Source organism: Nanorana parkeri, unplaced genomic scaffold, assembly GCF_000935625.1.
Source record: "Nanorana parkeri isolate BGI_ZX_2015 unplaced genomic scaffold, ASM93562v1 scaffold26, whole genome shotgun sequence".
Taxonomy (NCBI): Eukaryota; Metazoa; Chordata; class Amphibia; order Anura; family Dicroglossidae; genus Nanorana; species Nanorana parkeri.
The window spans coordinates 1,991,732-2,011,300 of NW_017306294.1; the positions used below are offsets into that span (position 1 = coordinate 1,991,732).

General features: G+C 40.3%; 2 protein-coding genes across 2 annotated transcripts in view; one reads left to right on the top strand and one right to left on the bottom strand.

Moving 5' to 3' along the window:
• LOC108794992 (tubulin alpha-3 chain) overlaps positions 1–1,634 on the bottom strand; it is a 6,685-nt gene extending 5,051 nt beyond the window's left edge. Inside the window, exon 1 of the mRNA XM_018566153.1 lies at positions 1,584–1,634. Within this exon, the coding sequence (XP_018421655.1) occupies positions 1,584–1,586 (3 nt within the window). The 5' untranslated portion in view covers positions 1,587–1,634. The remainder of the gene's footprint in view (positions 1–1,583) is intronic.
• A 3,561-nt stretch (positions 1,635–5,195) lies between these two features.
• LOC108794967 (tubulin alpha-8 chain-like) lies at positions 5,196–8,243 on the top strand. Its single transcript, XM_018566120.1, has 3 exons — positions 5,196–5,412; positions 6,174–6,322; positions 7,178–8,243. The coding sequence occupies exons 1-3, from the start codon at positions 5,235–5,237 to the stop codon at positions 8,153–8,155; spliced, it is 1,305 nt and encodes a 434-aa protein (XP_018421622.1). The 5' UTR covers positions 5,196–5,234; the 3' UTR covers positions 8,156–8,243.
• The last annotated feature ends 11,326 nt before the right edge of the window (positions 8,244–19,569 follow it).

The following is a 19,569-nucleotide window of genomic DNA, read 5'->3' on the forward strand; positions in this document are numbered from 1 at the left end:
TTTGACTAAATAGTTGCAGCTGAAAAAAATTTTTTTTTTTTTTTTTTTTTTTAAGAATGGCTCAAAAAGGCTTGCTTCAGCAATGGTCAACTGTATTTCTCAGTACAGCGTTTAATTAAATTGAACAATCATGGGAGAACTATGGGGCTGCCATTGCAAACCTCTGACAACACTAGATGCCTGATCAGTTCTTTTCAGTCACAGACCTGGAACAAAACAACTGGTCAATGGTTGTCACCACTACTTATCTCTATAGCTGTCCCAGGTCAGTGACTGCTTTGAAGAAAAAAAGAAAAAAAACCCCACACGACGACCGCCAGGGAACTAGCATTTTAATGAGCTGAGCCATGGCCAGATCTCAATGAGATATTCCGTTTATAATGACTTTTTTTTCCTCAAAAAGAACAACACCCTCACCTTCCCTGAAGAGAGTGGTCCTTATTGCTGTACTGTACAGCAATTACATAATGCTGTGTATCTGAGCCAAGGCTGCATAATGTCACAGCCGCTCTATGGTAGGTCAATTAGGAGGAAGCAGGTACTGCAGTCACTGTTTTGGCCAACAATTTTCCCAACCAGCTCCTTTGACCAAAGTTAACTGGGGAGGAAAAACAAAAAACCCACATGGAAAGAACCATTCAGCACCAGACAAGTGCCAAGAAACCAGGAGTTGGAGACATAATACTTTAAATGTCTACATTGTACATTCCACTCCAAAACAAATTTTTTTTGGAGGGCAAGTTCAGAATAACAGTTAGATAGATATTATAGAGATCGATATAACAGTAGATATTTCAGACTCCAGATAAAATATCGGTGTGCTTCTTACTGCTTTGCTGAGTAATTTTGGTTCAGAGTCAGAACAAGCATACAGCAAAGTCAAGGAAAAGGTTCCGATTACCTTGGAACACCAGCCAGCCACCCCTGATGCCCTTTCACACTTCAGCTGAGCATCGTTGGGCATTGTCTCACAGTTTTATATGTGGTTTTAGCAAATGATCCAGGTTTGAGTGTTTTGTTTTTAGGCAATACAAGTCTAGTTACTGGGCTTAAAAAATTATTTTTTATTGGGGCCAAATACTTGACACTGCCTCAAAAGAAGCTCATGTAGGTTTTTAAACAACAGACATTTTGCTACAAGCGACAGAACGCTCCAGCATGAACTGGGGCCATTAATAAGAATGGCATACCTCCTATTGACCGCAGTAGTGCTTAGGAATTCCAGCTACAAAATGCTCTGCTGTGAATGAAGCCCAATATCTATAAGCTGCCTTGGGCCAAAAGGTCATAAAAGTTTTTCATAATATCAATAGCTGCATTTCTACCAGGCAACAAGATTTCCTGTCAAAAATAAATTTAAAGTGGAACATTAGAGAATTTCACAATGCAGTTATGGTGCAAGCCAGCAATCAGCTCATTGTGGAATCTACATGCAACTTGTACCAGAATTATGTAGGACAACATGTCTGCTAATTAAAAAAACAAACCTAGATTAGTAGTAGTCAACGCTTCTAATCATAGACAAAGTCTTCAACAAAGTATTAATAGCCTGCATAGAACAACTTAAAAAGCCAAGCTCTTACCATGATTGCTCTCTGGTAACTGACCACAATGTTTCAGCAATAGAGCACACACCAATTGTTTCCAGCACTACACCATTTATTAAATAGCCTTGCTATGCCACCTGAGAGGAAGTCTAGCTGCAGGTAAAATTAAGGGGAAATGGAGAGAAAACCTTAACCCCTTTATTGCTGGTGATAAGAAAAACTAAAAGGCATACATATGGGAGTTTAAACTGATACCTACAAATCATAAGATATAATTGTGGGTTTATATAAGTGTATATTGAACTGCTGCAAGATTGGAGCCAGTGCTCATAGTATCCAAAACACTTTTACCTTTTATTCACAGGGTAATGAGGAATCTGATTTGTTGCTGGGGGTAACATTTTTAAATACTCCAGTTTTCATAAATCTGCTTCACAGAATGTAAAGAATGGGCCCTATCCCAAAATTTGTATTTTTATTTTACTTAAAGTTTTACTTATAGCTGATTCTTTTACATCAAATAATATAGTATACAGTCCACACCAGTCCTGACCCCAAAGGAGCTCGTAGTGTAATGTCCCTACTGTACTGACATACTAGAGAACATTTTGGGTGGAAGGAAACATAGTAAATCCATGCAAAAAGCACACATGGTAGGTATTAAACACCCCACAGCTGCAAGACTGTTAACTACTTGTCTACTATTCTGACAGTGGTGATATTTTAGTTAGTGGTTGAGCCTTGTTAGATGGAACAAGTGCAACAGATTCCTCCATCTACGCTAAACTGTGTGGTGTCAAAGTACCTGAACAATCTGATTGGTGCAGGCATTGTACAGGTATTTTGAGAGCCAGCGGTGCTGACTAGCAAGATACTGAAGCTTGGGTCAGTGGGAGATTCCTCCATCCACACAGTTTAGCGTAGATGGAGAAATCTGTTGCACTTGTTCCATCTGACCATAGAAAATCTGCAGATAATCTAAAAACGGAGGGAGGGGGCCTTTTAATGGCCATAGCAGGTGTCTCGCAGAGACCTGAGTCCCTGAGAAATACAACAAAATAATGTAATGTCAGTTTTGGGCAGACCGAGCCTTTAACAAAGAAATTCATAAAAGGCGAATGACACTACTGATGATGAGCTATAAAAGCGAAACTTGGGGCATGGCTTTGTATTGCTATCTCATTCCTTTTAAAGCTGTGTGGTTGCTGCAGACAACTTCTGTGCTTTGCTCCAATTTTCAGTCCCAATGAATAGCAACAGGGCAATTTTCTATCCAGTTACTTGCTGTGGGTAATTCATAAAAGCCGAAGCAGAAGAATAACTTTTGTACATAGCAACCAATTTTTTTTTTATCCTTCATTCTCTAAAAAAAATGTATAAAATTATGATTGGAATGAAAAGGTTATGATTGGGATCCTGTACTTTTGCTCTATTTTTTTTATATAAACATATTTTGATTTAACACATGGCACATGTATTAAACATAAAAAACATACAAAGGGTTCATTTACATTTGTGCAAGGCGTTAAGGCAGCCTATTCATTTGAATGGGTTACTATTGCATCTAAACAGACACATGCACTATTTTTAGCAACTGTGTAGTATAAACACATGGTAGTCTGTTACGGTTGCTTTGTGGTGTGCTGCAATGCAGTCGCATTGGGGTGACAACACTTAAAACACATTATTGGAACACAACAGTACAACATTTGGCAATAGTAGCTCAGTTTCAGGTTAGTTCCACTTTAATTATCTGAGACCTCCCACTTCCCAAGGGTGGGATGGTTTAAATGCTGATGGTTTGGATAGCTGGGAATGCTTGCTCTCCTTCCATCTGGCTGTTTGTGTTACAAAGTTGAAAATGGTGAGTGTTAGGGAGCAGGAAAGAAATGCTCTAAGCATAACTGGGGGAGTCTGTGGGAAAATGTTTATAAGCTTCAAGATGTATGTAGATTCATGTGTCTTGTATGTAAAAGAAAACTGTGTAATTTCAGGGGATTTTGAGCTGCTTTGGTTTGTGTTTCAGCTGTATTTAGAAGTTCATTAGAACATTAACATTGAAGAAAAGCTGCTCAAATATAGGATTTTATTTTGAATCCCTGGTTTATCTGTGTGTAGCTTTTTAGTCTTAGGATTTGATATGGAACTCTTGGGCAAGACAATCTACTAATTAAAAAAAATGCTGTATCTGTTAGCTACACTAGGTGTTGTTTGAGTTAACTGTATTCCTGCGTTCTGAGTCCAGTTTGCATGTATTTATCTCCTACCACTCCATGTGATGGGATGAAATTGGCCATTCATTAATCAAATGGTAGATGTGGGTTTTGTTTTTTGGGGTGGGGTTCTGTAACTTGATATATCACAAACCACAATTGTCCATTTTATTATAGATTTACTGACAGAAAAATGTTCCTGGCCTCCCCATATGTGCCTATATCCCCTGACAACTCAAGACCCAGTAAGATGTAGCAATTAGGCAGCCAACTGAGCAAATCGAGTACAACAATGTCTAGAGATCCCAAGGTCTACATCAGCCATCATACAATTGTGCCTTTTTAAACTTTACTCCCATTGAATTTGAGAAATCGCTCAAATTCACTGAAATGTATCAAACTCCTAAGCCAATCCAATTTGCCCAGTTTACTTCTCAACATTGATGGTGAGCGTGTACCATGAAGAAAACATTCCTCCATAAAAAAATGTTTGCAATGTCTAACTTTCCCCCTAATAAATCCAACCCCCCCCCCCCCTCCCCCTTGTGGGGAGTGAGGTTGACCCTTCTAGAGCTAAACTCCTGGGTCCTTCAGACAAAGATTAGAACTTCTTCCACCGAATCTTCGTTTCCATTGGCCTGGCTGCAAAAGACTTTACTTTCCCTGCACCATCTGAATTTAACTCTCACCCATGTCCTGTAATTGTATTGTAGCTGTAATGTCTTCCTTGTATTGTAAATTGTTTGCACCGTATAGATCCTGTGAAACCATATGCGACTACATGGGGCAGTTATGACCTGCCTGCATAGTTCTAGTGTTGTGCATGCTTCTTTAATGGCCAATGGCTGCTCCTTTTTATATTTAATGCATTTTGTGTGATCTGTTTTTGCTCTTAAGTTCAGCATGTGTATTTTCAGTCTTTATTGATGTGATCTATTAAACTTTTGTCCAGTGGAAAGTGCTTCCATATAATCCTACATGGCTTTACTAGTTTGCTAGGTATGTTTTGGTGCTTGCTTGGTATAGCATATGGAAGATTCCTTAGCATGGGGTATTGCTTACTTTTATGCAACTCCCTCTGCATGTAAATCACAAGGGGTATTTATCAAAACTGGAGCAGAAAACAATCTAGAGCAGCTGTGCATTGCAACCAGTCAGCCCCTCTCTTTAATTTTGAAATCTTAACTGAAGAAGCTGATTGGTTGCCATGCACAGCTGCTCCAGATTTTGTCTGCTCCAGTTTTGAATGTGAGTGAAAAACCCAAAGGCTATCTAGCATGGAATCATAACTGTTTTTTGGTTCCATGGGGACCAACTCATTATACTGGGTCTTGAGTAGGCTCAAAGTAGACATTTCTGATCAGTTTGGCATGCAGTATTTAGAAGCTTGTCTTTGATGCTGTTTCTGATGTATTGACGTTTTACATTTCAGAGGGAGTGTATCTCTATACATATTGGCCAAGCCGGTGTTCAGATGGGTAATGCCTGCTGGGAGCTATACTGTCTAGAGCATGGAATCCAGCCGGACGGGGTCCTTTCTAAAGATCACACCGCTCCATTAGATTCATCCTTTGGAACATTCTTCAATGAGACTGGTTCAGGCAAACATGTGCCACGGGCGGTATTTGTTGATCTTGAAGAGACTGTTATTGGTAAGTTGTTAATGTACTTGTGTATGAAGTCATATGGAAATAAGACTAGTTCATTTGGATCGATGAAACTTTACTTTTAAAGTGGACCTTGCTGTAAAAGGAAAGTTCTGCTTAATGCCCCTATATTGTGTAGCAGCTTTGATGTTAAAGGGGGGGGAGACATTAGAAAAGGTATATACTTGACTTGCCCCCAGTTTCCATTTTCCGTGGGTGAAGTCTCTATTCTTCCAGCAGAGTCTCTGTAAATGTTGAGTTGAACATTACAGGAGTGTCTTTTTGTGAGATTCGGGTTACTCTGCATTTATTGTGCTCTCACTGTGAAGCTTGCTTCTTCCCTAGGTGCTATGGACAGCAGAAGGGGTAAGACAAGTATATTTTGACCCTTATCCTAAAAGATTTAACTTTAAAGCTTATATTGATTTTGGGAAGGGGCCCTGAAACTAGGCATACCTTAAATGGCGTTCATAATATCTCCCTATAGCTTCGTCCTCCTACAAAGGTGTATTGTTACTGGCTTGTAAAAGCTAGCCTGAAAAGCATCAATTCTAGAATTTGTAAATGATCCTAGAGCAGATTTCTAAAAGCTGTGCAGTTCTAGCCTACCAGAACTGAATTTTGGTGGGAACGGTATTTGTAGCTTTAACTATTTGAGCTGTCCAACTTCAGCTAACACTACTTAAGGAGTTGCAGCAACAGGAGTTTTTGTTTGTCGTGGGATTGTGGATTTTTTGTTTACTCAAATTTGTTTTTGAATATTTTAGATGAAATAAAAACTGGAATATATCGTACCCTCTTTCATCCCGAACAACTAATTAGTGGAAAGGAAGATGCAGCAAATAATTATGCCAGAGGTCACTATACTGTTGGAAAGGAGGTGATTGATAATGTTATGGACAAAATGCGTAAAATGGTAAGTTGTGTGCTTTTTATGCAGAAATTCCTAAAAGAATGCTGCTTCAATGTGTAGGCAACCTGTGGGTATCCAAGAAACTACAGTTCCCAGCATGTCTCTGTAGGAGAACACAATCATAGCCTCTGTGTGAATGGGGTGCATGGAGGATTTTATTGAGCAAAGGATTTGTGGTTATGGTGCACCTCTACACTGTAAATTTTTAATACAATCTAACAAGAGCAATACAATCAAGTGACTGACTATAGAAGCACTATAGAGGGGGTGGGGAATGCTGCAATAAAACTTTTCTAATAACTTGCAGTTAGGTGATGACTAATTGCAAATTATAATTGCACATCCAGCGTGCATGCCATGTGGGTGAAAACTTAACTTGGAAAAATCTGCAGAAGGCTTCACCTTTGTTCTGATGTACCAACACATGTCAATTGTGAAACACCAGTACTCCAAAAGGGAAAACTGCACAAATTTTAACATAAATGGTGCTATTGTCCTTTGCCATCAATTGTATTTATGAAATCCTGTTTCCTGTACAGATTTTAACTTTATCTAAGGCAGGGGTAGGCAACCTTGCCACTCCCGTTGGTATGAAACTACAAGTCCCATGAAGCATTGCAAGACTGACAGCCACAGGCATGCCATAGGATTTGTAGGTTGCCTACCCCTGTCCTAATGGTATATGGGCATCTTACCATGCTCCTATGTCTGCTTGTGTTTGACTTTTTAGTTAAGGATGTATGGACCACATCTGACAGTTGCAGAGTCAATCAAACCCTATGTAGTGTTTAAACTGCAGAGTACATAAGTAGTTGCAATGGTACCTGACCATCTTTATCCATTTTCTTATGTTTGCAGGGAGAGCAGTGCTCTGGCCTCCAAGGATTTCTAATTTTTCACAGCTATGGAGGTGGCACAGGTTCCGGCTTCTCTTCCCTCTTGATGGAGCGGCTTTCTGTTGATTATGGAAAGAAATCCAAGCTGGAGTTTTCCATTTATCCTGCTCCACAAATCTCTACTGCTGTGGTAGAACCATATAATTCTATTCTGACAACTCACACAACTCTGGAGCATTCGGACTGTGCCTTTATGGTAGACAATGAAGCCATCTATGATATCTGCAACCGAAATCTAAACATTGAACGACCCAGTTATACCAACTTAAATAGACTGATAGGACAAATTGTTTCTTCCATCACAGCTTCTTTGAGGTTTGATGGGGCACTTAACGTAGACTTGACAGAGTTTCAGACTAACTTGGTGCCGTATCCTCGAATCCATTTCCCCCTGGTCACCTATTCACCCATAATATCAGCAGAGAGGGCTTACCATGAGCAAATATCAGTGCCCGAGATCACCAATGCTTGTTTTGAGTATTCAAATCAGATGGTGAAATGTGATCCTCGTCGTGGCAAATATATGGCTTGCTGTCTGTTATATAGAGGTGATGTGGTGCCAAAAGATGTCAATGCAGCAATAGCTGCAATTAAAACCAGGAGGTCTATCCAGTTTGTAGACTGGTGTCCTACTGGATTTAAAGTGGGAATAAACTACCAGCCCCCTACTGTAGTTCCAGGAGGTGACCTGGCCAAAGTTCAACGTGCTGTCTGTATGCTGAGTAACACTACAGCCATTGCAGAGGCCTGGGCAAGGCTAGACCACAAGTTTGATCTCATGTATTCTAAGAGAGCATTTGTACATTGGTATGTGGGAGAGGGCATGGAGGAAGGAGAGTTCTCTGAAGCAAGGGAGGATATGGCAGCTCTAGAAAAGGATTATGAAGAGGTAGGAACAGACTCTGCTAAAGATGATGAGGAAGAAGATGAAGAATACTGAAACTGATCAGTTGACTAGTGGCCATAATGCTTTCCATAACTGATTCAAAACACCTGTTTCAAAACACCTGTTTCAATGTGTATAATAAAAGTAAACTTTACAATTTTTCTCTATATAATTGTCTTGTCTTCTGTTAACTTAATAAATATACAATTCATTTCTTCAATACTTGTAATTTAATGTATTTTGCACTTTTATATAACTTTAAATTAATGAAACATCCTTTAGGGAGCTATGCAGGGTCTGTGGTGAGCTCTCTGGTAGCTGTGCTGACTCGGGTGTCTATGCTGGGCTGCGTGGATTTTCAGGTGGCTGTGCGGGGTCTATGCGGACTCTCGTCTAGCCATGAGGGATCTTGGGAGGGCTGTATGGTCTCGGTGCGGGCGATGTAGATCCACAGGATAGAGATTTGCTGCCAGCGCAGTAAACGGGCGCTGCAAATCACAGGAAGGCTGCTGGTACCTGTTCCTGTTTAAAACACCTGCTTCTGTTTAACATTTTTAAAGCTCTGGTATCTGTGCTTAGTATCAGGGCATTTGTGCAAGTACTTGTTAAAATGCCCAGTATCTGTCTATCCCTAGTAAGTATATCAAAAGTGTTCTGTCCTCCGCTGCCTACTGCTGAGATGAGGGGTTTGCTGCAGGAGAAGTGAGAGGGCCACATAAGATGGCGTGGCGGGCCTTGTGTGCGGCACATGTGATGTACCTGAATGCTGGTAAACATATGGTTTTCATTATACTTTTTTTTTTTTTTTTAGGCCCTCTAACAGTTTTCGCAGTAGCCATTGGAGGCTTTTTTCCCCTCCCACTGACCCAGTGACCACTCGTATAGTTAGATTTTTTTTTTTAACGCTTGTTTTTATTGAAACATATTTTTACTGATTCATTTCCATTATAATTTAATTTGTTTAGCAGAGTTTGTAGCTGAACTGTTTACAAGCCACAGGCGTGCCTGGCCATGTCTGAAATGTCCTCTTCCTGGCACAGTTACAGAAGGCTTGAAGTCGATCAGTGCTGTGTATGTTAGAGGTTCCCATGCAGGCCTTCCTCCCCTATTGCCATTTGTGGCACTACAAGATGATTCTGGAAAACAAAATTGGTACATGCCTGTCATTTTGTGAAGCGTAGAAGTTTCCAAAACTTTTTTATTTTATTTTTCCCCCTAGCACGTTGAGCTCATCAGCTGCTGCTACAGAAGGGGGCAAGCGCTTGGTGTGGATATGTTTTGCCAATCATACAAGACAGAATGTGGGATTTCTTTTTAGTTAGGCTTTGGGGGAGGGAGGGGACTTGGCAAGCCGGCTACATTAAGCAGCATTTCTACAACCTGCATAGTGTTTTTAATCTACTTTAACCTTGCATAGTCTATTTTCACTCAAAAAGGTCAACTTGGCCTTTAGCTAAGAATATACACTGAGTGGCCAGATTATTATGACCACCTCATGTTTGTAGGCAAATTAGCTATAATTTTGCACTGAAGTTGCTAGAGGGCCAGACCATTATAAATAGGGAAGCAGGTTGTTTACCACGACAGAAGATATGGGTAAACAATGCGATTTAACAGCCTTTGAACGTGGGATGGTTGTTGGCGCTCGGAGCGAGTATCAGCAGAATGTTGAAGAGCAGCTGCTGTTAAAAGTATTAGACTTGACTGTCAGCCGAAAATCTGGGTCTGAACGTGCGAATTGTGGCAGTCAGCGACTAGTCAATGTTAGGGCAGAACGGAGAGTGGCAAGACTAGTACAAGACAACAGAAGGGCAACAGTGCAGTGTCAGATTCCTTGCATCACCTTTCAACATCTCGTGGAGTCACAAGGCGGCCCAAAAATCATCTCGTGGCCCAACGAAGTACTGATGGGGTGGTCATAATAATCTGGCCAGAGTATAATGGAGACTGGTACTGAGAAGCAGTTTTGTCACCTCTGCTTATGGCTCAACAGAGTTACTTCAAATATGATCATGGCTGCGATGGCCCCTTTGGTGAATCTCATCTCGTGCCCTATTTCACCACACCAAAGCTTATTTTTGGTGGAATATTATATTTATTTTTTTCTATAATATGGTGGGGTACATGGAAACTATGGGTTAACCCAGGCTTCATCTATAGCCAAAACAGTACATGTACTAACCACCTGCTTGGTCTCAGAAACCCATTACTTTTATGGGTGCTCCCATGGCTAGGATTTGCACCCTATAGCACAAACTAAATTGAACAACTATATATTTCAGGACAGCAACCTGAGAGATGATTGTTTCCTTCTTCTACAGTAACAGTTTTAACTTTTTTTTTTTTGGTGTGTAAATGCATACCCAACATGCCCAGGTTAAATATTATGTGCGTCCATGAAACTGAACGAATACAGTACCCCAAAAAGTCCATACACGACGATTTAAAAGCCCCTACAGGTTGTCAGTTTAGAGATGCGTGTAAGTATTAGCTCTGGAATTAATGCTCTCACTCTGGCGTGTGCAGCGATACCCAACATGTGTAGCACAATCGTCATTTTTGTACGTAGGCGCACCCGATGCATGTTTACGTGACGATGCACATGCTCATGGGGGACTTTAAATGTAAAAATGTTTCTTTTTTGTTTTACAAGCCCCCCCATGTGATAGTATATTAGTGGAGATTTGTTACTCTTTAAGGTGATACTGGGGGTCCAAAAGACCCCTGGTATCACCTTTGACAGTGCAGATCGCACTTCAATAGCTTATTGCTGGGCTTCAGGAGCCCAGCAATGGCTGCTCAGTGACCGGAAGTGATGCAATGCGCGTCGCTCCTGGTCCCATAGAATGGGGAGCAGATCGGTAAATGGACACCTGAGATGCTGGTCCCGGGCCTGTAGGAGGGAAGCGAAACTCAGGAACACGGCGGAGGCAGTCACGTCACTGGATCGTAGAAGCGATCTGGCGACAGCTGAATCACTTCTACTGTAAAGCTGGCCGCCGGTTCTACAAGTATGAACAGAGTCCCAGCGGTAAACCCCTTGAGGATTCATGACGGGCTTATCCCGTCATGAGTCGTGAAAAACCTCATAGCCCCCCCACCCAATTTCGGCATACATTCCAGGGGGCTTTTGCTGAGCAGATTTTTAGATTCCCTTTCTATAGCCGGTAAGGCAGTGGCCTTTTTAGCTGAATTGGAAAAAATATTAAAACCATTGGATCCGCATTACATTTTTCGAGGGGATTGGCATTCAACTTTAGTAGAGGTAAGAACAACCTGCATTTATGTCAATACAGATTTCCTTTACAATTTCCCTTCAGGTAAAAGATTACACCAAAGGCACCCTGTAGAAGGTTAGTTATAGTTAGTTATTATTAGTTATTCCCACATGTACCTTCTGCATTGTTCATAGTGGCCTTTTACAAAGAGGACCATTACTCTTGGAGTAGGGAAAGATTAGTACTTCAACCCTGTCTATAAGGCATAAATCTGATCTGGAGGCCAGAATAGTTCATGAATTAAAGCCTGTGTTTGGCAATACAGGTGATGTCGCTTGTGTAACCTGTGCCAGCCGCTACATGATGTTGGAAACTTTATTCTGCAGTTAATAAAGTTATTGCCTTGTATATTTGTCTGCAAAAGCTGGTTATGCCCACTTGGGTCAAAATCTGACCTTTTGATGAGTAGGCTCCTCTGTTAGTCAAGTGCATGTTTCCAAAACATGGCATCTATACCCACTGCAGATCCCATAACCTAAATATATTTATGTAGCACAGAAGTCGGCGCTTTAGCAATTCAAGTCCCTGAAGCCAGTAAGCATATATTGTAAACAGATAAAATGCCTTCTAACTGCCACGCCTGTAGGACAGTTATTCCTATAGGAGGAGCACTACAATTATCCCCTTACCTATATTTCCATTGACTATACTGCACAGATTCTCAGGATTGGATTAATGTTTCCAGCTGTGTTAAATGGCTTCTGCCTAATATGATTTAAGAGTTTGACCATCTGTGACTATTGTGAGGACCTTACAATGCCATCAAAGTAATGGCATGAAAATGTACAGTAAAGAGGTGTGGAATATGCCAGTACTATATTAGGCCCCGTTCACACCAGGGTGTTTTCAGTCGCACTGATTTTTCCGCACTGAACCACCCTACATGAACAATCCTATACATTCCTATGGGGACGGTTCATGCAAGCACGTGAATCTGCGCGATCCGAAATGCCTGCCGCCCAAAATGCTCCCTGCGCTACTTTTGTCGCATTGATCAGCTTGTTTTCCATAGAGATTTAAATGGAAATGCGCTGATTAGCGTGTTTTTCACTGCGTTTCAGTGCTGAAACATGATTAAAAACGCCCTTTCAAAAATTGCACGGAAACCGTGCTAAACCCCTGGTTTGAATGGGGCCTTTATGAAGCGGAAAAATAAATCTGCTCAGTATCATTTATTTATCATGTAGATTACATAATTGATATCAATATTACAGAAAATAATTAGTCAAGGCTTACCATCCTCATCTGCATGCATACTGGACTGTTGGATAAATGTTAGGTGTTTGTAGGGTCTTTGACTTTGCAAATTTTTGTCACTGCAACGTTTAGAAAATTCACCTTTAAATCCATGGAAAGTTTCTTCTGACAATAATCTAGAAATAAAATGTATTATGAAAAGGGAGAACTAAAAGAGTTAAGTCTGATCCAAATGATTGTGTCATATGAGTTTTTATATGAAGAGATAAAAGGAATTTAACAACAGATATAGGAAGATGTGGGGTTTTCTTTCTAAAGACCTGTTTGGCTCGCCTTGCTGAGCACCTGATTGTTCTGTCTATTTATTGTATCTATTGAATATCAATCTAACATGTCCATGAAATCCCACCATGTGTTATTTTTCCCTTATGAATTGGATGACTTTTGAAAGCCATATTATTTTGACTGATCCAGACAAAAGGGCTGCCTAATAGTTACTACATAATGCAGCAGACAACGGCTGGTCATCATTAGGTGTCTACTGGATACTGCCACACCAGCTGGATTCAGCCACACCAGCCTCTGCGCTACATTGCACAGCAGCTGTTGTGCGTTCTGGCACAGTGCTGATGCACTTTTTTTTTATTTATTTTTTTTAGACCTTTATTGGAATGTGATAAGTGACATTTCATTAAATTCTACTGGCACTGCCTGGTGTGAGGTGGTTGTATCGCGACACATCCCGCAATGCTGACAAAAAGTACTGAATGCACTGTACTTTTTTTTTTTCCATCACACACTGCTTTGTGCCCATCTGTGACAAGGCAAAATGTGGAACTGTGCTGGAATAAATGGCCAGCGCAGCCCCAATGCATCTCGTGGGAATCTGCTCTAACCATGTAGCTGGTCAGTTACTGGAATGCTTTCTCCTCATAACCCATATGCTGGAGCAACTGGCCTTCTTTTGGAAGGCAGTTTATGGAGAATTCAGAAAGTTTAACTCTCTACAGAGCCTGCCTGTCACAATGGGACTGGATCATAAAAATAATAATTAAAGCGACACTAACCTCCGAAGTTAAATCTTAGAAATGCATTCAGGTACCTTAACTATTAACAAAAATTAATCTTATTTGTGTATCACTCGGCTGTAGAGCCTCAGATCATATATGAATTCATGCTGACACTGTCCTTTCTTCTGGATGGTGGCTACATTTGTTCCCCTTGGTCCCTGTGTGTTGCAAAGTAGCCACCACTCCAAGATTGCTCCCGTGATGGACTACAATCTTAAATTTAATCTACTAATTTGTATTGAGATTGTAGACCATCAAAGAAACGAACTTGGTGTAATGGCTACTTTACAACACACACAGGGACCATTGAGAACAAAAGTAGCCACCCGCCAGAAGAAAGGACAGTGTCAGCATGCATTCTGAGATGATTTAAGGATCTACATCTGAGTGATACACAAATAAGATAAATTTTTGTTAATAGATGAGGTACTTGAATGTATTTTTAACATCTAACTCCTGAGTTTAGTGCATCTTTAAGATTTGGTAGAAGGTGAAAAACTTCTTCACACAACTGAAAAGTAGACAATGGGCACTGATCCGCTTTAAGGATTTCAGGTTAATTCCTTTTCATTGTTGCTCAATATATTCACGCATTTTTGTTTGTGAATGTGAATGCATGTTTATTTAAAAGATATATAGGAGCATACAGTATTTTAGGAGTAACAATATCTGTTTTGGGTAGACAAACTTGTATAGGGTTGGTAGGATGAATCGCACAGCAGCTTGCTTTATCTCTTGAAAAATGCATAGGTAAGATCTTGGAACCCCTGATCCATCTGCCTGCTTTGGTATTAATAGGAGTGCTCCCACTCTCCCTATCTACTTGTTATTAGTTTACATTAATGACAAAGCATTTTGAGAAACGGGACTCCACAGCTGAAGAGGACAGATGTGGCATTTTCAGCAGAATAATCTCTGTCAGAGGGTGGTCCAAACCACCAGCATTCAGCCATAACTGAACCTATCTGTTCTTGGTGGACAGACCCTTTAACTTAACTAGAGAAACACAAAATAAACAAAATTTTCTGACCTGTAGTTATTTCCAACAACCATTGTTTGGACATTATTTATATGTTTATTGGGGGTACAAATAGAATTTGTGGTCTTCAGAGGAGGTAAATAAAATGACTTCTCCAATTGATTTATTTTCTGTAGAAATTAAACAGAAGTAAAATTATAATTTAAAAATGTAAGGAAAATGCCGGTTTTATTTTCAGGTTTGAATTTCTAATGAGTAACGTAGCCTGTATGTAGGTGTGCATAAACTGGAATAGATCCAGCCTCAATGCATTCCTCTTCAACTCTTCCTTACTCTATTTTCCCTTGGTAAAGGCACTGCATGGAAGGTTAGAGGGGGGGTGGGGGGGGGGGGCAGCTGAGTAATCACCTTCTACTACCTGCAGAGAGTGACCTATTAGGATCAGTCAGGGTGCATGAACTGGAATGATACCAACCTTTAGAATAGTGTACTTCCCTTCAAAGTTCCCAACCACTATTGTGCTTGTGAAAATGATCCACCTGTATGTCTTTGAACTGTGGTTTGAGGAGATCAAGACACATATGCACCATGGAGATCCTGTTCTTGAACTCAGAATTGCCGAGCTGCAACACACAACTTAGTCACCACCATATATAACAGTTGTTTCCTCTACAGAAATATCGGCAGTGATAGGATTATTATTATTACATAGTATTTATATAGCGCCAACAGTTTGCGCAGCGCTTTACAGGATAGGATCATTTATAGGATCATTTGTTTTTTCTTTTTATGTGCTGAAACAATATGAGGTTTGCCATTGCTGATCTCCATCTAAAAATAATTCATGATTTGCATACTTGTGAGTCATTGACGCAGAAAAGTTCCAAGGCCAAAGGACCAGCACAATGGCCAGACTACTAGAATTTTTAGCAGGAGTGGTCAGAAATGACTGTCTATTTCCTTCAGTATAAGTTTCCTTTAACATAACTCTGTCACTTACAGAACATTGCTAAGCAAAACTGCACTTGTAAAAGTATAAAGTGAATATTTACGTTTACTGCTGCCAGTGCCGCTAAACACTGCTCCATTTTAAACCAATCCCACACTGAATTGTCATCCAAAACTGACACTCGTAGGAGTGTTGATCTGCTGTGCCCGCCACTGTACTCAGTGGTTCTTTTAGCCAACCTCTATGTCACTACAGGACAGTTTTGGAAGACATTTCAGTGCAGGATTTGTTTACAACAGAGTGGCACTCAGCAGAGTGGGAAACAGAAGAGGTAAGTATTCACTTTATTTTCTTTATGGGTGCAACTTTGTTTAGCAACACATTAAGTTGTGCAATTTTATGAGCAGATTGTAACACATTGATGTAAATGGCAAAAACGTGTGCAAATGCCCAAAACCGATTTCGAAGCATTTTCTATTGACTCTATGAGGGGAATTTATCAAAATCGGAGCAGACAAAATGTGGAGCAGTTGCCTATGGCAACCAATCACCGTCTCTCTTCAGTGTGTCCAGTTAAGATTTGGAAATGAAAGAGAGAAGCTGATTGGTTGCCATGCACAGCTGCTCCAGATTTTGTCTGCTCCAGTTTTGATAAATTCCCCCCTATGGGAACAAAATGAGCTGTAATCTGCCAAAAAGAAGCTGGTGTGCTTTTTCCATCGACAAGCATTTCCATTCACTGAGTTTCGTGTCCCTTTAAGGTTTGCCCACACCAGAAAAATCATTAAAATGTCATCAGTCAAAAAATAAAAAGCATACTTCCAAAGGGATTGTATAAGCCCACAGGAAGCATCTAAGGTTTTATTTGGAGGTGAAAAGGTAGAGTTTTATTTACCCATTTTTCCCAGAAAATTAACACCACTAAATAATATCTGTTCTGGGTCTCACCACTGTTTTGGCCTTCAAATATACCAACCATAGATGTAACAGGCACCTAAATGCAGCATATAATCCTCATTTGTCCTTTGTTCTTTGCTGGGTAACAGGAAATGGCTATCACAATAGACAAGATCAGACCCTGTAACTTACCTTGATCAAGAAAGTGTCCTTATGCAGATACTTCAGAGGGGAGCTTGTGTTCTGCCATTCATTCACATCTGGAAGGGGGTTGTTGGTCATAAAAAGTATCGTTTTCGCCTCATTCATCTCAGAGGCTCTGGACATCAACCAAAGTTTTCTCCTATAATCTTTGATTTGATCTAGATGTTTTGAGGTTGTCAAATGGCTCAAACTTGACCTCTAAGGGAAAGATGCACAATTGTGTGTTTGTCAAAAGGGGTGCTTACAATGATCAACTTTTATTAATTTATATAAAATCGTTATCCCAAAAGATTTTTTAGTGTGACTGCTTATCAGTGTTAGTTTTTAGTTACGTCCATCTAAATCTGCTTGTGCATCTAACACTACCCCTCCACAAGCTGACAGTGCTGCTGTCCAAGGGTGGTTTTATTGCTTCTCCATAAAGTGGAAACGCCCTAAAGGTGCCCATACACTGCACGATTATTGTACGATAATCGCGGAAAATCCCGCAATCGCGCAGTGTATGGAAGGTGTGCGACCGTTTCTACTGTACGGTCGCACGACTTTTGTATTTCGAGCATGTTCGAAAACCAGCCGAGAATCGTACGATTTTCGGCTGGTTTGAATCATGATCGTGAGATAACTGCTGCACGGGCCGGTGTGAGCAAGCGCACACTGCCCGTTCAGCATTGCGGTCATCGGAAGCCCACCCTCAGCGGGCTTCCACAAGTACGATCTGCCTGGCCACCTTTAGACATGAAGTGCATTGCTGGCTCAATCAACAGGTGAAAATAAAGGAAAGAAGCCTAAAAAAAGAAACAATGCAGCCACTACATTTAAGGATTGGCAAGCTGCAATAGAATACATTTTTGTTTTTGTGATTAGATATACTTTAAAGTTATCTGGAGTTTCCCAATTCACTACTCTAGGCACATGGGCACCATCAGTCACAGTAGTGGCATTGCAACATTTGGCGCCCAGGCAGGGTGCATGTGTGTAACAGTTTAGATGTCTATTAGTTGACCAGGATTTAGAATGGCAACTAGCACCTTACAGACAGGAATGGCATAGATAACAAGAATGAAGTCTGGGGGCACCCACTGGCTTAAGTTGAATTGAATCTAAGGAAATCAATAATTAGGGACACATAATATGAGGGTATCAAACCTGTTGTATAAAATCGGGTACATCCAAAGAAGAGAGGAGCTATAATCTGAGAAAATGTAATTCCTCTTGGGTTTTAATGGTGGAAGCCAGATGTTTTGGGTGTGCATAAAAGATTAATTAAATGGTTTGTACATAAAATGTACATGCATGTATGTATGTATGTATGTATGCACATGTACATGTATGGTAGGTGGTAAGTTACATATGCAGCAGTTTTTGTACATGTGGCTTAGTGATTCATGCATATCCTGTGGATACAACTACTGGCACATAAGTGCACATGCATTATTTAACCATACCCCATCTAACCACATGTGTTTCCTTTCCACTGTCCACCCGCCCTCTATCACAGTACGCTAAATGCTCCACAACTTTAATTTCAGTGCATTGCTCTATTCTAGTGTAGGCAAATATATAAAAGGGTTACATGTTTTATTTTCTGATTTCACCAATTCCTCATTGCACAAAATAACCTGATTTTAAGTTCAACATGAGTTATTTCAATCATTAGTATATTTTTTAATCATGAAGCAAAAGAGAACCTTGACCATGAATGCTCCAGGTACGTCAGCGATGTCTTGAATCAGTCGTGCTTCAGAATGTTCTCTCAAGAGCCTCCAGTAATCTTTTGCTCCACAACCTGAAATAACCGCAGTTAGCAATTTTGCTTTTAATACATTAAAATGTGAAAAAGATGTGAACATAAATGCCTTGCCTAAAATTTATTTTAGAAGAAAATGTTTTATTGACCAATTTCTGTTCTCAGCTCTTGTTTTATGGGCAGATTATCAGTTGCCCATAAAACAAAATAGCAATGCTGTTTCCTGTCATTATATGCAGTGATTGACAGTATAAAAGGTCCTGTCAGTCTCTTTATGGCAGTGCTGTAAGCAGCAGGGTAAAAGTTACAGCAAGGTAAGAATGTAGGATTGGGGCTGCTTCCATAGCAACTGATTAGGTTTTGTCACCCAACTGGTGCAAGTTAAATGACATTACCCATATAGTTTTAGGTCAAATAAATATGCTCCATATATGTACTTACCTTGTAAAATTACCATACAATTAAATAGCTTTCTAACTTGCATATGTAAGCATAATATTTTTATTCCGTTTCCTTAGTTTGTATTATCATTAGACAGAGGGCACTTACCTTCTGTCTGGAGGTTCAGAGGTTGCACAGGGCTTATTGGAATTTCATAAGAAGGGTCAAGGAAGCGTTCAGCAAACTGTTGACCAAGAAACCTGGAGAAATCATGTAATTGATAGAAAATGAGGTATGGATCAGTTTACTCTGATTATTATTTGGATTAGAGTTTCAATGTAAACAACTGCCTGGCCCTTGAACTTTGATGGATCAGTTGTTCTTGGCCCAGGTAGTTTGTGGTTCAGGACCTACTTGGTTTTAGCACAGCTGCTCAGGTAGTAAACTGCAGGAGGGGTAAGTGTAGTGTTAGGGTTTATTTTAGGGGGAAAATTAGGTTATAACTATGGATTAGGGGATTTACCTTGAGATTTAGGGTTAAATTATAGGACGTTAGTTAGGGGTGAGGGTTAGGTTAAATGTTGGGGTTAGAATGAGAGTTAAATTGTATCTAAAGATGTTATAGGGAACACCTATAAATCATTGTGCCTAATCCGTACCCTCAAAAATGTACCTTTTGCATAGAATTCCTCTTGAAAAATAGCAGTGCACTTCCTGGTATGTGAGGGTGCCTAGGCACTCCTGCACTTTCAGCCTTTTAGCTGCA

Excerpts from the sequence above, each read along its gene's own strand:
- LOC108794967 (XM_018566120.1), top strand. The coding sequence starts at position 5,235 with ATGGGTAATGCCTGCTGGGAGCTATACTGTCTAGAGCATGGAATCCAG. Across the intron at positions 5,413-6,173 it reads TCTTGAAGAGACTGTTATTG|ATGAAATAAAAACTGGAATA; the intron begins GTAAGTTGTTAA and ends TGAATATTTTAG. Across the intron at positions 6,323-7,177 it reads TGGACAAAATGCGTAAAATG|GGAGAGCAGTGCTCTGGCCT; the intron begins GTAAGTTGTGTG and ends TTATGTTTGCAG.